The following is a 20,437-nucleotide window of genomic DNA, read 5'->3' as shown; positions in this document are numbered from 1 at the left end:
TGACTTGAGTTCGCAGAAAAATAAGCAAACGTGAGAAACTGTATCGTGGTTAAAAATGAATTCCTTCAAAGTTGATATATTTACGGAGAACAGTGCCTAATTTTTATTCACTAGTCAAGGGAAAAAAAGCACTATGTGCATATTCCGGCCGATATTTAAAAGAAAAAAAAAATGCTTTGAAAGAGATCCTGAGTAAAATACTCCTTGAAATCAGATTCGAAAAACACAAAATAAAATGAAAATAGCTATGGAAAGATCCGATATTGTTTTCGAGAACAGAATTTTCATGGATTTTAAAGCTTTATATCAACCAAAACGGACATCTTTTTAAAATCAATTAAACCAGGGTTGACAGCAATTTCACGAAGCGAAACTGTAGGCAATCATCAGAAGTGCTTTAGAGTAATTGAAACTGAAAATGTATTTCGTCGGATTTTTGTTTTCTGTGCTGGAGGCAAAATAGGTTTTTTTTTATCCAATGCAAATCTAATTTCCTAAGCTAATACCATTATGGAGCAGATGAATTCTTTATTTTTGAGAAATGATCCCAAGAACGACTTAATTCCTTATCTTCCATTTAATTCAGTCGTTACTGATAATGCTCCTTCCCACTCAATACAGTTATATAAACTGTCGAAACCATCGCAATGTGGAAAAGTTTAATAATTAATCGGACTTCAAGGAAAAATATTTTTTTTTGTTCGTCCAACAGAAAAATTGCATTGTTAGATGCAATGAAATGAAGTACGTTAAACCTCTATGTATCCCGCAGGCAAGGTAAATACAGCAAAGTGCATGAGTTATACACGTATATTTAAATCCTTATCCTTGTGTTTTCGAAGTTTGAATTTCAGTAATGCACTTTCTGAAATATTTAAATTGACAGTTCGTCATGGGGGTTGCAACCCACATACCTCTTAATCTAATAATAATTGAAGGGCTCGGGGCAAGAATTTGATAAGCCACATGAGAAATTTCAGTAGGTCAATTTCCAACTTATAAAAAATATTTGTAGAATTTTTCAAAGGTATTATATGTTCTATATTCTGCAATACTAAAACCAGATATATTTTTCTCCAAATGACATAATCCATTGTCATGTTTATTTCAATCTTAGTTATGAGAAACACAAATTTTGATCGAAAAGTCACTCTTTGTGGCTTTTGTCACATTTCTGCCCCGAGCCCTTCAATTAAAAAAAAAAAGTTATGCAGACAGTGCGTTGTTTGTTGCTTAAAAAACTGAAACTAAAAAGTTGTGAACAAACTCGAATTTGGTGCGAAGAATGAGAAGTAGGGCTTGACCCTTTGAGGGCCGTTTGCTTTTCGGTAAAGTATGGAAATTTTTCGACGTTCTCAAACAATAAATGAATAAAGAAAGAAAGAAATATAAATTTAATACAGTGCTTTTTTACACATTTAACTGTTATTGATATTATATTATCAAAATTATGCTATTCTGGGTGAGTTTGAGTTTCTGATGTCTCAATAATATAGGAAAATTATTATTTATAAGTTATTTTTATTCTATAATTTATTAATAAAATTTGAGCTGAAAGAACACATATGAAGCAGTGAGAAGCAAAGGGATGCAAGTGGACATGTTCTAGTTTTGAGTAAAACGCGTTCAAAGATAACGTCTTAGGTAGGCTTTCATTGACTTTTTTTTTCTAAATCATACTATACAGCAGCACCTACCAGGGCTATTAGTACTATCTCTTCCCCCAAGACAGAGGAGATTTTCCCTTACTATTTGTACTGGTTATCTCGAAATTTTTAATTTTGCCTCTTACATCCCTTTGCTTCTCACTGCCTCGTATGTCCCATGTGTCTTTGATGCGTTAAACCGTTTTTAGATTGATCAAGCTAAACATAATTTCTAACTTTATTTGAGTAAATTATTTAGCAACTGTAATTTTGTATTGCATTTTTACTAAAAAATAGAGAGAAGAAAAGAAAAATGCATAGTTAGAAGCAACTTAGTTTACAGGCCTTAAAACGTACGACTGTGATGATTTTATGATGACTAAAATTAAAAATGACGACATGATTGCAATTCCACTGCGATACCAAACTTTTTCAGTGTATTGGAAAAAGCTATAGTTGTATCATTTGGATGAAAATATGGCCAACATGTTGTTCGCGAACAGAAGCATTACGATAAAGATGGAACAAATAGAGGAATTATGTGTGTGAATCAGTTTGTTTTTCCTGTCAATTCCGAAACTGCGAAACTGCAAGTGATTCTGAATACTCTCCTAACTAGAAAATGTAATTTTATAGAAAGATAAGCTTGTATATATATATATATATATATATATATATATATATATATATATATATATATATACGCATTGCATTCTAAAATCTTGTTTATTTATTTTCTGTGTTCTAGCTAATATTTCTACTGTTTTCTAATTTAAATTATGTTGAAGTAACAAAGTTGATTTTGTTCTGTTTTATTTGATTTTAAAAAAAATGCTGACTAATCAGTGTTTGAATTTCCTGATTGTTCGTGTATGATATTGATATTACATTTTTTACAACTATTAATTAACACTTGGTTTGCGTTATTTTAAACACATAACCTGATTTATTAAAACATGTAATTGGGAAAAAAAAGTTACCCTAAAAAGAAGTCACAATCAACAAACCGTTTCTTCAAATCTTCGCATAATTAAGGTCAAAAGCGGCAAAAAACTATATTTAATTTCGACAAAAATTAGATTAGTTTCTTTAATTACTGATTAAAAATACAAATCATTATGGTTTGCGTTACTTTAAATGTACAAACTGGTTCCATGTATGTTACCATACTATAAATTAAATAATAATAAATACATTTAAAAAAGTCCTCGCAATGAACAAATTATTTCTTCAAAACTGCGTTTTAATAATTTAGAGGGGAGTTCACCCCTAAAAAGCAATGACACCCCTAAAAACCAATGACACCCCTAAAAACCAATACGCCCTAAGACACTGGCGGCGGGAAGACTTACCATATTTTGCCCTTATGTAGCGGCGATCCTGCTTTTAGTGTAGGGGAACATGGGGCAAAGTGAAATAGTGAAATATTTACTCCGCTTTTAGTGCCGCTTACCTAGTAATATTTTAACTACGTAGTAACATATGTACTCTATACCAGACAAAAAAAATTACCTCTGAAAGCATATGATAATATAAGCAATTTTCAAAAATTGACACTCAAATTGTAATATTTTGTTGTAAGTCAAAAATTATTTTGATGTTATCAAATGTTATTAAGATTTATCTTGTTATTAACATTTTAAATATTAACTGGGACCTTTTAATATGCGGTACAGTATTTATTTAGTTAATGTTTAGCTTGTTTGTATTTTTAATATTTTTCACAATTAAGTGCATGCGTAGCTAAGTGGATGGGGCAAAGTGAAATTAGTTCATTTCGGTTAATCATTCAATCATTTACTAAATCATTTACGCATTCATTTATTAACTAATTTATTTACGTTCCTGTATTTAATAATTATCTTATTACTTCATTCAGTCACTTATTTTCTTATTCCTTCACTAGTTTATTCACTCATTTATTTTCCCTCGTGTATTAATTAATTAATTTATTTATAAGTTTAATGTTTCATTATCTTTTCACTTATTCAATTATCCTTTTATTTGCTTATTAATTTGTTCAAAAGTCACAATCGAGAAGAAAATATTTCATTCTAAAAATATTTCATTTTTCACTTTGCTCCATGAAAAAAAAAGGGAAAATTTTTCACTTTTTTTTTAAAGAGCAATTTTACTGCCAAAAATAAAAAGGAATGTTTCAATGCAAGTTTTACTATAAAATACAACGTTTTTTCTTTATGTACTGTAATTTTCAAAACAAATTTCCAATTTGTTCATTTTGAAAAAACTCAGTCATCTTAACCATTTCACTTTGCCCCACATTCCCCTGCTTTGTCGATAGCAAAATGTTTTTAAGGCTACGGTTTTGATCATTTCCCGGCTCGGGTATGGCTTCAAAAAATTGAAACTGTATTGAAAAGTAGTTGAGGGGATTCGAGTGGCTTAGATGTGAAAATTAAATGTATTGTGAGACTTGTTCTATATAATCAAGATTGAAAATAATCGGGATCACTAATTTCCAGAAGGAAAAAAAATCAGCAAATGAAATCTTAATAGTTTCATGTCTGGTAAATGAACCTTTAATAACGAGTGTAGTAAAATTATATGAGTAGTAAATTAATAATTCGAGAGTTTAATATTCATTCTCTTGATGCGGAAAAAGATTTTATCACGTGAACTTATGTGAGATCTTAAAAACAGTATTAATCATTACTATATTAAAGAAATAAATTTAGCGCTTAATATTTATGTCTTTTGGAAAAATATTTTCTCATGTACTTAAGCATGATATAAATGTTTTAACATTTAGAACTCTTAAGGTGTTGTGGCTTTATTGGTTTGACCTCTTAATATTTAAGACCCTATTTTTATTTAAAAAAAAAAAAAAAAAAAAAAACGGGTTACGGAGATGCATGAGCCCCTAAACGTTTTAAATTGCATAGCTCAATGTGGAGTTTATATACCTCACTAGCTCAGTCGGGATGTTATCCAGATGGCCCCACTCTTAGGGTCAATGTGAAGGGGGGGGGGCTCTGGAAAACTTTTGAGATCATGAGAGACCTTCATAGAAATACTTTATGGGAGAATTGGCAACATGGCAAGAATAAAAAAAAAAAATAATAATAAACCCAAGGATCAGGGTACTGACCCTCTTAGGAGCTGTGCTACTGGTATAGTTGGTATGGTTATTTCGTTCTTGCATGATAGTTAGTAAGTTTTCATTAATTACGAAATAGAAATTTCTATGACTCCTCTGAATAAAATTATGTTTTGTATCATGTTAAAAAATATATTTAAAATTGTGGAAAGCCTTTTTGTACATTGTTGAATTTTCTTTTTTAGCTACAAGATAAGTGCAGGGGAGGTGCAAGGGTGAGCAATACTTGTTTTTTCTTAGATTTTTAAAAACTTTTATGTAACGGAAAAACATGTTGAAAATGAGCAAGAAAAGCGTTTAATTTACCAGTTGTTAAACAGTTTTAACTTTTAACAGTTCGCAGTTCCATATTTAAAGAAAGAAAGAAAACTATGAATTGCCAACTTACGAATGATGCTGTTGAATCACGTTTGGAAAATGAAATATGATCAAAAATGCTTTGTCCAAATATATTTTTTTAAAAGAGAAATAATTTTAAAAATATTGAAGAAAAACAACTTAAATAAAGCACAATTTGTCAAGTAAAAGCTGCTAATAGTTTTTTCAAGGCTGCACTGGAGTCATCAATCAGTGCAAAAGCATGCTCAACACCCAGCGATAAAGTCATAAGAGAATCCCTTACGGTAAAAACTTTTGTGTTGAGCACTTTTGCACTCATGAAGGGACTCCATTGCTGTCTTGAAATAGCTATTTGCAGCTGTAACTTTACAATTTTTGCTTTATATGCGTTGTTTTTTCATTTATTGAATTGAAATTTCAATGAATAAATTTCAAAATTAGAATTTAATAGATGGATAGCTGAGTTTCTGAAGATCCCCTTTTATCTACCAATGAAATTTTATTTATGAACGACTCTTCGCTCTCCCAGATTTTCTGGCCAAATAATTCATCGGTTAGTCAATATAGTCGCTTAGTGAAATTCTGGTGCAGAGGTAGAATTGTTTTAAATGGCGATCAAAGTATTAATATCAACAACTTTTTGCGTTACAAAAAGGTTTCCTATTGATAAAACAATGTTCACCCATTCCTTTGGTTCAAAAAAAAAATCTAAAGCAGGTTCTGCATTTGAGATAGCCATTGAGGGAAATTTTCTCATTTTAAACTGCCCCACTCATATTTTAATACTTTGGATGTATTTGTTGCCTATATAAAACAAGAGAAACACTTCTAAACTTTTCGACGTTATGCCAAATTATGAAATAATTATTAAATCCATTTAACATGAATTATTAGCCCGTCCTGCCAATTTGGGTAACTTTGGTCCACGTCAGAAATGTGACACTAAATAAAATTGCATATTTTGATAAAAGTAGTGCAACTTTAAAGCAGAAAAATAAGATTTCTAACTGCTTGAAAACTCCGCTTTTGTACTTCACAACATAGTAATATTTTAATCATAATATTGCATCAAATATTACAGTGTAGGAACAGCAATTTCAACAACTTCAAAAATTGTTTCCCAACAGTACTTTTACAATTATTGATTGATTGATGCAGAGTTTCGTAGAATATGGCCAACCTTTTGTTTTTCGTAAAATAAACTAATAGAAAACTTATTCCATAACTTGGCTAAAAGAGCAGCATTCAGCCTTCTAGTTGTTTTTAGGAGTCAAATATGCTAAAATTCTTTGAAGAGGTGCAAAATTAGCCAACATGACTCACAATTACCTTCAATTACCAATGATTTCTTGTCTTAAAACAGTTGTATTTTTAGTTAAAGCTATTTCTTTGTTTTTGGTTTGATTCAGACAGGGATGGCACGTTTGCATTATTCATTCTGCATTTTCGAGTTGACGTTTGTTAAAAGTTATCTTTTCGGTATGGTAAAAAAAATTAAATATTTCATATGAATTTCTGATTGTTAGTTAACAATTCAATTTCATCCACTAAACTGTCATTGATGTCACTGAACACTATTTCCGAAAATAACCTTTTTATCCCATTCGTATTTTTTTCGTGGTATTTCCAGAAACAACATTCTTTTGTTGAACTCTCATTTTCTAGCTAAAAATAGAATGCGTATTGTGTTTTTCCGAACGCAGATTCTGCGCAGCAACAAAAAATATCGCGGCTTTTATAATTTGAAAGAAAAGATTTCATAAGTAGACGTTCTTTTAAATCTGATTTGCATTTGACGGCCCGCGTTAGGTGGGGGAGGGTTGTAGAGCCCTAAGTTTTTGGATTTCTGCCAAAACAGCTGAGATACAACTTCTCGAAATGGCTAAGGTAGTTCAAAGAACTTTTACGCTTTCGGAAAGATTTATGTACTCGTTATTTCTATTTTTTTAAACCATAAATATTTATTATTGTGAAACGAAAAGAAAAGCAACCCATGATAAGCAAATTTATCCCTTAAACATATCTATTTGAGTAAAATAAGCCGAGAAGATGATTTGGCTTTTTAAAAAATAAGTGTAAGGCGCTTAAAATTTAACAAGGATATTTATGAAAATGCTACCAAAACAAAAACGTTGCGTGGAATTGCAAAGGTTTCGGAAGCATTAAACAAAATCTACAACTATTTTGCAGGGATGCTCACCTGGGGGGGGGGGGGGCGCAAACGGCGCCATTGAAGTTTTTAATGGGGGTGTTTTCAGAGCCATTATTCTCTTCTCTGGGTGTGGGTCCCGATTTGAATGAAAGGTTCGTGGTATTTGGGGGGAGGGGGGTACGCCCTTGCTTTTAGGGGGCACCCCTGAATTTTAAGCTGCAAATTAAAATATCGTACTCAATATTTATGGCTCAGAAATGTTCTTTCTTAGTTCGCAAAAATGATTATTTCAATAATCAATAATTGATTCAAAATTTTCTGCTTCAAAAGAAAAAAAAACCGCAGATAAGTTAGTATTACTTTCAACTTACAAATCACAATCACGTTGATTGTTAATTTCGTAGAGAATAATATCTCGAGCTCATTACATCAACTCATTTTCAGATGAGTGGCGAAATGACGCTACATGCTTAAAAATAGCCTTTCAAGTTTGCAGGGTTTTGACTTGAATTCATTACGGATTTATAGATTCAATTTTTGTTCGTACTTTTGTCTGAACTTCCGTTATTTCGTATAAATTTACAAAACTTGAAGTCAGGACCAGGGTTGCCAGGTTTAAGAACAGTAAATACGGGACAGGCTTCTAGGAGTGAAAGGGGGGGGGGATATTTTTGAGGTTGAGGGCAATTAATTGATATGGTGTATTTTTAAGGGTGCTTTCCGACGCAGAACATCTCTTCATGATAAATCTGAAATTTCAATTGTAACAAAGCATTTAAACCTTACAAAACGCCGATTCAAGTCGAAGTATAATAAAAATCGTTTTTATTGCGATTGACGACGCATGCACAGAGATATATTTCCAACATTAGTCAATGAGCAAAGAGAAAGTAATCATTCGGCTCCTCATGGTCTGCCGCCAAAACAAAAACCAAATTAAAACGAAAATAATTTTTCAGTTTGCAACCACATAATTTTCATATTGCTCTCCCCCCCCCTTTTTTGTGTCTTTCTTTATTCCCCCCCCCCCCTTAAAATAGTGTCTTGTTTTGTAAAATGTTGTTGATAGCTAGAATACGGGACGAAAAGCGTCCCGTTTGGAAGTTCCCCGGGACGCGGGACAATTTTTCAAAATACGGGACTGTCCCTTGAAATCCGGGACGTCTGGCAACCCTGGTCAGGACTGTCGTTTAGCGTGATATGAATATGTGTGTGTATTAAACGTACAGAAAACACGATATCCTCATACTAAAATTGTTGAAATGACGGGTTTGTTTTAGTCTCAGTTTTGGGTTATAGAAAAACGTGAAATCGCAAGTGGGTAGAATTGTTGGCACATTATTAAGATAAGTGAGCATGAAATCAAGAATGCTAGAGTGAGCGATAGGGGTTCCGGTTCCCTTTTTTACCATAGAAAAAGACGAAAAGTAACCATATCCCCCTAAAAAACGTTTCTAGCTACGACACCGATTGTAAATGTTTAATTTTAAAATCTGCAACGCCATTAGCATCTCACAAAAATGCAATAGTATTAAACTAATTGTAAATAACATGTATATTGAAGCTACCAAAAGCAAAAAAAAAAAAAAAAAAAAAAAAATCTGACATTTTTTTTCGATAAAATAGCTGCCCAATTTTTTTCAGTTAAAATAAATTTATGAAATGAATGCAGAATATGTGTCGAAATCGCAGTATGCAAAACAGGAAACGGCTAAACTTTGAAACTCAAGTGTTTTAATTTAAAGCACCCAGTTGTCAAAATGTTAGCTGTAATTTTGTAAACTGAAATAGTCAATGTTTTCTCAGATGAATTTAACGTTTTTCAAGGACAAATATATAGTCTATAACATTCAACTTCCATAAAATGTGTGTTTGCATTTCATGATGAAACTTGACAACTGAAGCATCAATTACATTTGTTCGTCGATTGATGCAAACTTGTTTGTTTAAGCAGTCAATTCATTTTTCGCACCAGTACATTTCACTGATGAAAACGCGCACAGAGCAGCATTGCTTATTTTATCGATCACGTTCTCTCGATTTCATTTTATTGTGCAACCCTTTGATTTCACACTAATACGAAATCGCTTTCTCCAAAAAGAACTTTTAATAACCCTGATTACACATATTATACAATGAATATAAAATACAGCTGTTGTACATTTCTTCAGTTATGTGTTATCCGCTTTATTTACTTACAATTATTAAAATTACAATGTTTGATACAAAACTTGAATAAAGGTGTTCAAACAAGGTTAATGAGAGGAAAAACGGGGTGATAATTATTCCAAACCATGGGCGTATGCAAGGGCTTAGAACCTTCCTGAAATTAACCAACCGAAAATTGAATTTATACGCGTGGCGTTATACCACTCATAACGTTCGCCTTTAAAATATTTTTCTATGTGTGCACACATGCCAAACAATGTACCAAAACACTGCCCCTCATAAAACTAAGGGAAGCACTCCAATGATGTTAATTAATGCTTTAATAATCTTGTAAACCCCTATTACTAAAATTTATATAGGGGGCTGCCTGTACTTTTCCCATTTTGAATTGAACAATTGACACTCGATTTTACGAACCTCTAACAAATGAGCTCTTACGATCTAACAAACAGCTTACCAGTTCCAAAATGTATTTTATTAAAACAATGCTGTAGGGCCAATCCACCGTCACGTGCCGGACAATGTGACTATTTTTGCTATAGATCTTAATATTTTAATTAATCAGGAGAAAGAACAATTTTTAATCTTTACATTTGCTATAAAGATAGTTCGGGGACGGTTACATTTTTATTAAATAATTGTGCAACTTAAAATTTAATTCATTTGCATGTGTCACTCACGGGACTTATAGAGTCAACCTCTTGTAATTTTCTTTATGAATTATTTAATATTTTTGTTCTATTAATACAGCAATGATGAAACAAATTGTAAGTTTTGAAAGCTAAGGTTCCAATGTAAAGGAATTATATCTGATTTGTTGAGAAATTATTAATTTAAACTGTTGACAAAAAAATTTGGTGTTGGGCCATTCCATGAAAAAGCAACCGAATTCGTTCCGCAGAATTCACACATGTTTGTGATTTTTTAAGCCACAAAATTTTGTTCATTTCCTGTTTAAATTAAATTATTTTTTATGAAATATGAGTTGTTACGTGCGGGATAAATTGAGTTTCCTGTGAACATTTTTCGTGGTCCCCAAACAGTCCGTGAAATCGAGCGCACACTTTGTTTTGACATACCCTAATAATGATTTAGCGTCCTCTCCTTCGCAATGTTTTCACAAAATTAATTACCACAATCTCAAGTTTCATTTAAGTAGCAATTATTTTCACTATGAACGTAAAGAATCATTCTTAATTAACCCCCTCAATTGATATGAATGACTGAATTCGGCTGATCACACTCTGGAAAGTGCCACTCAGTCACCAATCGGCTGCAGCTCTCGTTTCCAAAACTGACACAAATCTCTTAGCAGCTTTAAGAACGGCTTTGTTATGTACAATTCGAACAATCAAGCGCCGAGTGGTATGGCAAGAACTTTCGTTACTTACGCAAGGGCAGGTCTCCTGAATCTCATTTACCTAATTTCTTGCATGCACAATGACAGTAAAATCGCTCTAAGCTACGAACAAGATTTAAACCCCGGTGGGAATCTGGGAAACGGACCCTTTTTTTTTTTTAAATTTTGTTTTCTCCTGAGGAGGAGGAGGTTTTTCCTGTTGATCTCTGAGTCTAGACTATAGTAATGCTTGGAAAAAAAAAAAAAAAAAAACATGCTGAAGTAAAAGCTTGTCTCTTTATTTTATTTATTTATTTTTCGGCGTCAGATAATGGATGGTATGCGTAGTTTTTCTCGAAAGTAGTTCGTTAGATGGGAATAGTGAAGAAAGTGAAATTAAATTAAATAAGGCCTATTCCTTATGATGATGTATATTTTTATGCTTTTTGCATTCCATTCCGTCTAAAGGTTAACCGTAAAAATACACCGAAAAGTAATTTACCGAAAATTAAATTTAAATTCAATAAACAATTATGCAATTAAATATGTTTGAACAATTTTGCTGTTTTTTTTTTTTTTTTTTCTTATTTCTGCGTTTATTGCGTCTAAATCACAAGAATTCCATGCAGTTTACATACACGTGGGCTGTAAATTAATACAAAGTTAATAAATACATTTCAATATTGTGTCCGTTTGATAATATTTATCGCGATATCAACTTAAGTTTTTCTTGAGCGAAAATAAATTTGAATCAGGGAAATTCTTAGACAAGAGTAGCATCTTAATCATCTTTTTTCATTTTGAAAAATTACATATTCGCAGAAAACATATAAAAATATGAGCTAAAGAGACTAAGCTCATATTTTTCATAGGCTAGCAATATCATATTGATACCCTAAAAAAGCTCAAATAAAAAAGTGTGCATGTTTTGTTATTTTTCAAATTTGTGATTTATGGTCCATTTCCTGTGAAATAATGCCTTAAGTCATAATCTCAAGAATATCAAGTTAGAGAAGAGCCAGAAGGACATCATGCTTTTGTAGCAAATTTTTCAAAAAGTAGTTTTTCTTTACACTACCTGCAAAAGTAGTCAGTTTTGAAGCATTTCCTTTAGAGTTTAGGACACCTGTTCAATTCCTACATATTTCGCAGACTTATGTTATTTTCTAAATTAATATTACTTTAGTAATTCGCAATAAAGAAGCCATGCACACGTTAGTAATGATGAAAATGGCGTCTTTTGCCTTACATTGTGACATTTCATTGTTTCCATTACTTGAAACGTACAAAGAGTTGTTTCGCTGCAAACGTCCAAAGAGACAATTTTTCCTCCTATTATCAAGTAATAGCTGCTCACATTTTCTGTATGAAACTTAATGAAAACCGTTATGTAGATAATGGAGCAACATATGCACTTTTTCTAAGCACAAGTGTAGACGTATAACGTGACGATAATACAAGGAAGTTAATCGGCAATGCCAACAGATTAGCTTCTAGACTACGACTGCATTGCTTTACTTTGAATCAAAACTAAAATAAGAAACCTTTCATTGAAGGAGCGTATTGAGCGTGAGTTTTCATGACGCTAGATTCTAGTTCACGCACGAAAGTTCCATATTATTTTATGTTATTTTCGTTCAACTGTGGCTCATCAAAACAGGTGGTTTTTAAAGCCCTGAACATACAGTTGAGAATTGCTACCCAAATACTGAAAACAGTATTTTTTTTTTAAAGTAAAAAATTAATACAGTGGTCAGGGGTGCCCCCTAATGGGAGGTTACCGTGACCTTCCAAAAAATTTCTTATCCTGCAAATTGTACTGACGATTCGGCAAATTTAGCGTCATTATTGCAACATTGCATTTTTTTTAATATTATTTTTTAATGATACTTAATGTTCCTTCTCCCGAGATGTAATGTAGGTATAGAAATGTGGGAATGCTCGTATTTTATCATTCGGTGACATTCGGAATTTTTTAGTCGGTAAGCTGAGAATTTCCACCCTCCCAAAATTTTAAGTTCATGGCTCCCGGATAACGAAACCACCTTCTAATATTACGAGTTTCGATGTAAAGATTCAAGGATATGCTCTTATATGCTTAAAGCTGTTCGATATCGATACTAGCAATCCGCTCACACGTTTTCGGAGCTTGTACTCCTGTTCTCAGTTGATACCAAATAATATTTAAAACAAGACGATATTCTGCCAATGAGTTATGATTCAAATAAAATAATTCAGTCACATTCTAAAATGGCAGGAGGATGTTTTTAACAGGGCTGTGGAGTAGAATCAAAAATGACCGATTCAGACTCCAGGAGTTTTAGAGCCTCCTACACCTTTGCCCCGAAATCAGTCCGACTCCGTAAGCACTGGCAGAGCTGCTGACTTAGGGGGAAAATGACCGACTTCAACTCTTGAAATTTTAAACCTTCGATTCGTATTCCTTTACCCCCAAATCACTCAGACTCCACAGCCCTGGGTTTTACTCTTTTTTCGTGCGGATCCTAAAAACATTTAAAAAACACTAATTAGAGAAATTCTTCGACACCTATCCCACGTGGCTCAAATTTCATCACTTGTTGAAATTCATAAGTTTGTGTTTTCTTCGAAGTCATTTCTTTCACTAGGAGGAATTTGATGTCTGTAGTTATACTTCAGTCTGATAGACGACAACGTTAGTCACAATTTAAAAATAGATATATAAGCTGTACTATTACTTAGAGAAATAAAATATACCCTAAAGGTATATTGTTGTGTTAGTGTGGGTAAAACACTTGAAAACTGGGATTGAGTTCACTGAATTGAATTTTGCAAAATGAAAATAAAAATTAAAATAATGAACAAATAACACTTACATTTCATGATGCTTGGATAATAGTCTGAAATAGCAGAAAGAAAACAAACATTAAAGAGATAAAATTAACATAAATTAGTAAAATTCAAATGCACGCTGACGAAAAGAAAACAAACATTATGTAACTTGAATTAATTAACGGTATCAAAATTCTAATCTTGATCTTTATGCAACGTTAAAAAATATATAAAAAAACTTTAAAACTAATACAGGTAATTCATAACCTAGGTTAAGGTAACGTCAGATACTAATTAGCTAAAATTAACTACGTAAATTTGATTAAAAATAACCATACGCTCCAACTTTATAATAACAACAGAAAATAAGACAGAACTGAAAGATCAGTTAAAATAAACATTAGTTGCACAAAATTATCTATGTCACGTTAATTAACAAAACGAAATTCATTCAAACTGAAAGAAATATTAATTTTATTAAACTGACAAAAATGTTAATGTTTAAAAAAAAAAAAAAATCAGTTAATATGTAATATGATAGAAAACAATTACCCCGGATTATAACAATTCTTAAGTTACATCTCTCACCAGTTCATGACACATGATATTATCTGGTTACCGAATTATCACCTAATTTTAATAAATTAGAAACTGCACATATTTTTCAAATAATTGAATCATAAAGAGCAGAAATAATATATAAATGTATACAAGTTTATATTATATTTCTGTGTACGGGGGGGGGGGGACTTTCTTTTAGACTTAAAATCGAAAACTATTCTGTTTCTGTTGGCAACCAGTTTGTTAACAAGAAAATCACCTAGAACTGAACGACCCTACTTTCCGCATTTCAACATGGGTTTTCTCACATCAGCCGCTCTCGATTGTCTTAAGCTTCAAAATAATTTCACTTCAACCTTTTGACGTTTAAAACATTTTTAAACCAAAGAAAATGTGTCTAATGTGGGAATAAAACAATTTAATACAGAAACGATGTCACATTCATTCTCTCCCACTTATCAAGCTTCATGTTTCAGCGAATTCCAAACATATCAATGTTCTTTTTAACAGGAACATTTCAAATTCAGATATTTTTTATCCAGTATGTAACTGTACAAAAGGAATTCTATGGGAGGGCACATGAAGTCACTGTCCAACTGTGACCTCCTAAAAATTTCTATGCTAACTGATCTTATCGTATAAAGCGTCATCTGATGGCTGGTTGTAGGGAGGGGGGAGAATAGAAGTAAAACTTCTCTTTTCCAACATGTATGTCATTCTTTCTACTCATAGTATTCCTTAAACTAGACTTTCAAATATAAATTGGATTATGGATCGTGCTTTGTGTACGAAGAGTTTTAAGAGATGTATTTTTATTTTCTGATTTTAGTAGCAATAAAATTTCGTGTACTATTAAAATATTTAAGTGTTACGTGCTTTAAAAAAAATAAGTTGATAAAATAATTTTAAAAGATAAAATTAAAAAATCCAATTTTGATTAAAATATTGAGAGCAAGGAATTGAAATTGCGTTTTATACAATTTGTATTAATCAAACGTTTGCTAATTATACACAGACCATAGACTGAGTGTATAAGGAACCACCTTGATTTCATGCAATTCCTATTGAATGGTCGAAAGGTGCGTTATTTTGGTGACAAGATCAAGAGGTAACCTGGTAACACCGTTGATCTTCATCATCAAAATCATGACATCATTTATGAAATGTTTGTTTAACAATTGCTAGTAGATTATTTTCAAGTCATTTCTTAGAATATTACGAACAATTTTCGTTGCTCTTTATTGTGAAATGTGATTTTTGGCAATTACTTCTGCATAGGGTTATGCAATTACATTAAAAGACTCAGTACGCAGGCGTGCTGCGTCCTCGCGTAATGATTTGAATTCAAGAAAAACAATATAGAGACTGCAATCTTTTTTTTTTCTTTAAATGTCAACCATCAGGGCCGACGAGAGGCCATGTCAACCTGGTCAGAAATGAGGGGCCCGGCCGTTAAGTGGGCCCAACATGGTGTCCAAGTAGCATTAATTTTACAAGTTTCGTGGAAGGAGGCGGGTCCCAGCCACCCCAGTGACAAGGGCCCGCATTGGCTCTCTGCGGTCCTGCCAACCAGAATACAGGGACGTAGCTAGGAAAAGTTCTATCCCTCTCTGCCATATTTTTTCGTGAATTATCTTCAAACGTAACGCTAAGGCCATTATGATCTGATTTTGCTTCATTAATTTGCTAACGCAAAATGCCTCAGCAGCGTAGTTATTCTTTCTTTCTTTTTTTGCTAACTTAAATAAATCAGAAAAGTTCCGTGTATACTTTTCTTCTCAGCTGGTAAAAGACATTTTTGGTAAGAAATATTAGTATTAAACTGACACACACAATAACCAAATTTCGATTACCACTATCAAATTTATAGAAAGAAATATTCTTTCTGTAACAAAAAAAAAGATAGTTTACGATGAAGATTAGCGGTCGCTACTCACCATGTGGCGGCTAAAAATTTTAGTATTTCTTCGCCATCCTATCGTCACTTTCTCTAACTCCACCTGTGTTATCGATTAACTTTAATACCTTTAGTAAGCTATATTAAACTTCATTTATACTAATAATATTTATTTTTTAGTTGCTATTTAAAAACTAATTTGTTTTTTGATTACTTATTTTAGTCATTCATTTATTTTTTTCAAAAAAAAAAAAAATTACGACTCAAAAAAAGGAGTACCCACTAATTTGCTTCTACTCGCCACCCCGGTTGCAAAATCTGTTTCAACAGTTTGCGACGCAGTTCAAAAATCAAAAAATATTCTGTAAGATAAATCGACATTGTTGACATGTTCTGTTTCATTTTATCAGTCGTCAACTGAGTTGACTTGTGGGAATTGAGTCGTTATGCTGTTACGTCTGTGCCAGTAGCTATACTAAATTCAAGGACTTTGATTTTGCGTATGATTTAAATGTTAATTATACCTTAATTTATATTGAAATGTAATTAAATTTAGGAACCTAAAGTTTAAAAGATTGATTTTAACGACTGCTGCTTAGCATATCGGAAACTTAAAACTTGCTAAACATTGAAAGAGGGGTTCCTTGTTACCCCGAAACAAGTAATTTTGTGCTTTAATTACGTTGGTTTTATGACTTTTTAATGTTACATTTGGCATTTTTTCAAAACATTTATTTAGAATCCTTAAAATGTCCCCAGCAAATCCTGATGTAAATCGTGGAAACTATATATCTGTGCAAACATCTTGACTCTCTGAAAGTTGTGCAATTCTTGAAAATTTCTTTCGCAATTGAAAAAGCTCTTCTTCCCCCAACTAAAGGAGAGGACTTTTCCTCTTTGTTTCTCAAATGTATTCTTCCTGTTATGCGGTGCGGAGAGGGTTGTCGAATCTCATTACTGATCTTTAGGAATGTTTATGTCGGATTATCTGGTAATCATTTCGGTTCACTTCCTTTCCACATGGATATATATTCTTATCTCTAAAGTATTCGAATTTGCTTTTTCCTTAACTTATCGAATTTCGACTTCAGTACTGATAACTAGCATGTGTCTCAAGCGTGCAGTATATGTGGACTTCATTTTTGAGCTTCCAGTAACACATGAGTACCAAATATCTCACATTGCGGTTTGATTAGATTTTACTGATAAAAAGGTCTAAGAACGTGGCTCGTGTGGACAGACTTCAAGTGCTAGTTAAAAAGATTGAAAAGGTAAAGTAGTCAGACCAGTATATGGACACTTAAGCACAATTTGTTTTTCAAAAAGTTTTAATATGGGAATGATGTCACGCTTTGTGGGGTGTGAAATTGTGACAATCTGTGACAAAGAGGAGGGAGGGGTGCCTATAAGTGTGACATCGCCTTTTTTTGAATAACAGTATGTTCGTGAAAAATACTGTGACATGGGACAAGGGGACGGAGGGACATATAATACCATGTGGAACTCGGGAACATTTTTGCATCGCAAAACAGAAATGCCTTTTAAAAAAATTAAGTAATTTTCTGTGGTCGATAAGTTTAAAAAGAGGCCGGTTGAAAATTTTATTTACTCGCATTCCTCTTTTAGTCGCGAGGTGGCTAGTGATTATTTTTAAGCCTATTCTAAGAAATGTATAAATCAAATCTGGGCAAAAATACTCTTTTATTTTGCCCATATTTTCTTTTCGTCGACATGCATCTCGTTAAACGCTGATTCATTAGATGATATTTCTATTTTCTTTAATCAGTGGCACGATTTACAAAAAGAAAAAATCGTAAACTGCTATAAGGGGCGAGACAGTCATTAGTGGCTTCCTTTCAAGGTTGCTCAATTGATGGTTGTGACTTTCCCCACTAGCACCGGTACAATTACTGGGTCGTCGTCATGTAATGGCCTCTTTCCACAAAGGATGTAAGAATTTTGCTTTTTTTTTTTTTTTTTCTCAGTAAGCACGATTGTATACGTTTATTAGAATCTGTGTATTTATGGGAAAAAAAATAGCCCAGTTTTTCAAGTTGATCTTTGGATGCGCCAGGCTTTAATGTAGGAAAATTGGAAGGTGGCCTGTAATTTTGGGTAGTGCGTATAGTTACTTATCACAATGTGGCTATTAAGTGGTGGAGTTGTCTACATGCAGTGCCATCTGGATTTTAACGAATGCAAAGAGACTGAAGTAGTGTTTACATTAAGTTTCTTTATTTAGTCTAACAAGGTGCGGCATTACCATTTAACTCGGGCCACAAGAGGGGGATGGGCACAGCCCCTTTGAATGCTGAGTTGAATGTTTTTAAAAACTATTCTTTGATATTGAACAGAAGAGAAGAAAAGAACACGGCTCGGAAAAACAAAAATATTTTAATATGAAAAATATAATAATTTTAAGGGAAATTCTTTATTTTTAAAAGAAATCTTTGAGTTAAAAATATTCAATAGTTACAGTTCATTGGTTAGCCAGGTCTCTCCCCACCCCCGTCCTCTTTCTTTTTTTTTTTTCTAAATCGTCTGAAAGTAATTCTTCAAAATGCTACTTTTCTGAAGTTCCACTCCTCCCTACACACATACCGAAAGCATTATGGAACATCTAAAATTTCGTTTCCAAATCTTCAATTTCGCAAAGTTTTCAGGGGAAAGCCTTCAAATAGCTAACAACATCCAAAATCGCTTAAAATTGCATTTTTGGAGTTTTAATTTCGAAAATTACAGGCAAAATACGGTCTTACAATCACGTTTTTAAGACTCGAATTTCAGAAAATATTCGAGCAAAGGCCCCCGAACCGCCTTCCTGTTTTTCATAAAAAAAAAAAAAAAATTAGGGTTTTTTTTTTTTTCAATACACTTACAACACATTTAAGTGGGATAGCCCCAGAATATAAAATATTGTATTAGTTTTTAGGACTAATTTAGAAAATTCCCGTAAAATCTACAATTGCATTGCACTTTGATTTCGAAAAATTGGAGGGAGAGGGGGGGGGGGATTAATTTCAATCTATCAATAAAAAAAATATAAAAAAAAAATCGATCGGAGCCTGTCCCTGAGTTCCATCCCTTTCCCTAACGTCATTAAATGTGGGCTATAATCGCGTTTTGAAGGCTTCGATTTCTAGAATTTTCCCCTCAGACCCCTGTACCTTTTCCCACCTAACATCATCAAAGAAAACCTAAAATTGCGATTTTAAAACTACAAGTTTCAAAGTTTCGGGGCTTATCCCCCCTCCCATCTCCTCCTTTCCCTATCAAAATTTTCCTCTTTTTTTTTTTTTTTTTTCTTTTTCAATGTGCCTGCCCAAAAAGCTTTTTTATTAAAAAAAAAATACATAAAAAGAAGAAAGAAATACGTGTGTAAGATTACTATAATTTTAAAAAGTTAAAACAAGACATGTTCAATCTAGACTAATTGGAATATTACTGTAACGGAGTTTAAAATATTAGTTAAGTTGAGGAATATTCGAGGCTTTCATCGGTTTTGCCTAACTTTTACCAGGAATAGAAACAAACTTCATTAATTCGATGACTTAGACGCATAAATTATATTGCAAACTAGTGTAGGTTGGGAATATATATATATTGCTTATAATTCAGATAGTTACTGTTTTTAATTAAAGACTCACGATTTGTTTTAATTCAGTTTAGGGAAATCAAGAACCAACATTAAGTTAAGGATAATTGCTAACTGCCGAGGGTTTTTCCCAGCTTCTGATGCAGACAAAAACGAAGATTTGCAAACTCGAGGTACTCGATAAGTCATGGATTCTCCACCAACATGTTGAAAATGTTTACTTTCATCAAAATATGAACGTTATAGTTTAGATAATTCAAACAACGTTTATATATAATTTAGAACATTAAAAATGTATTACTTATAAAATTCATAACAAGACATCACTTTTCTGTTTTAGTTGCAAGTTACGCAGGATGCCCATCCCTCCCAAGAGCAATGGCACTTCCCGCCCCTAATACCACTTTGAGCCCCCAAATTAGAGAAAAACACCTCCCTAGAAATTTCAATGGCGCAGGCGCCTCCCCTAGTTGGGTACCCCTGAGTTACGCAAAACGTAGAAGTACGTAAAAAGAAAGCAAACAATATTTAAATTGAGGCATTTTCCTTTAATTTTTATAAGCTTTAAAGGGGAAAAATATTTAAAAAATACGTCTTTCACTAAAGGAAATCAAGCACTAGTAAACCGAAATTCTACTTAACCTGATACTGATTTGATTTATTGCCAGAGGTGACAGAAAAGCAGTGAAATTAAAAATCGAAGAAGAAATCGAGTTTCTGCTGGTAAACCTGAAAACCGCAGTTATTGCCATGAAATGGGAAGATAATTACCTACATATAACATAAAAGTTTCACAACTTCTGTATTATT

At 32.7% G+C, this 20,437-nt stretch overlaps 1 protein-coding gene across 1 annotated transcript in view; it reads left to right on the top strand.

Annotated features, from left to right (window-relative positions):
• The window catches only part of LOC129219287 (AF4/FMR2 family member 1-like), a 203,785-nt gene that overhangs the window by 26,297 nt on the left and 157,051 nt on the right, over positions 1-20,437 (top strand). The window contains exon 2 of the mRNA XM_054853625.1: positions 4,950-4,979. Within this exon, the coding sequence (XP_054709600.1) occupies positions 4,950-4,979 (30 nt within the window). The remainder of the gene's footprint in view (positions 1-4,949; positions 4,980-20,437) is intronic.

Source organism: Uloborus diversus, chromosome 3 (genome assembly GCF_026930045.1).
Source record: "Uloborus diversus isolate 005 chromosome 3, Udiv.v.3.1, whole genome shotgun sequence".
In the NCBI taxonomy this organism is placed as follows: Eukaryota; Metazoa; Arthropoda; class Arachnida; order Araneae; family Uloboridae; genus Uloborus; species Uloborus diversus.
Note: the sequence above shows the minus strand (reverse complement) of the source record. Positions and strands in the feature narration are given on the sequence as shown.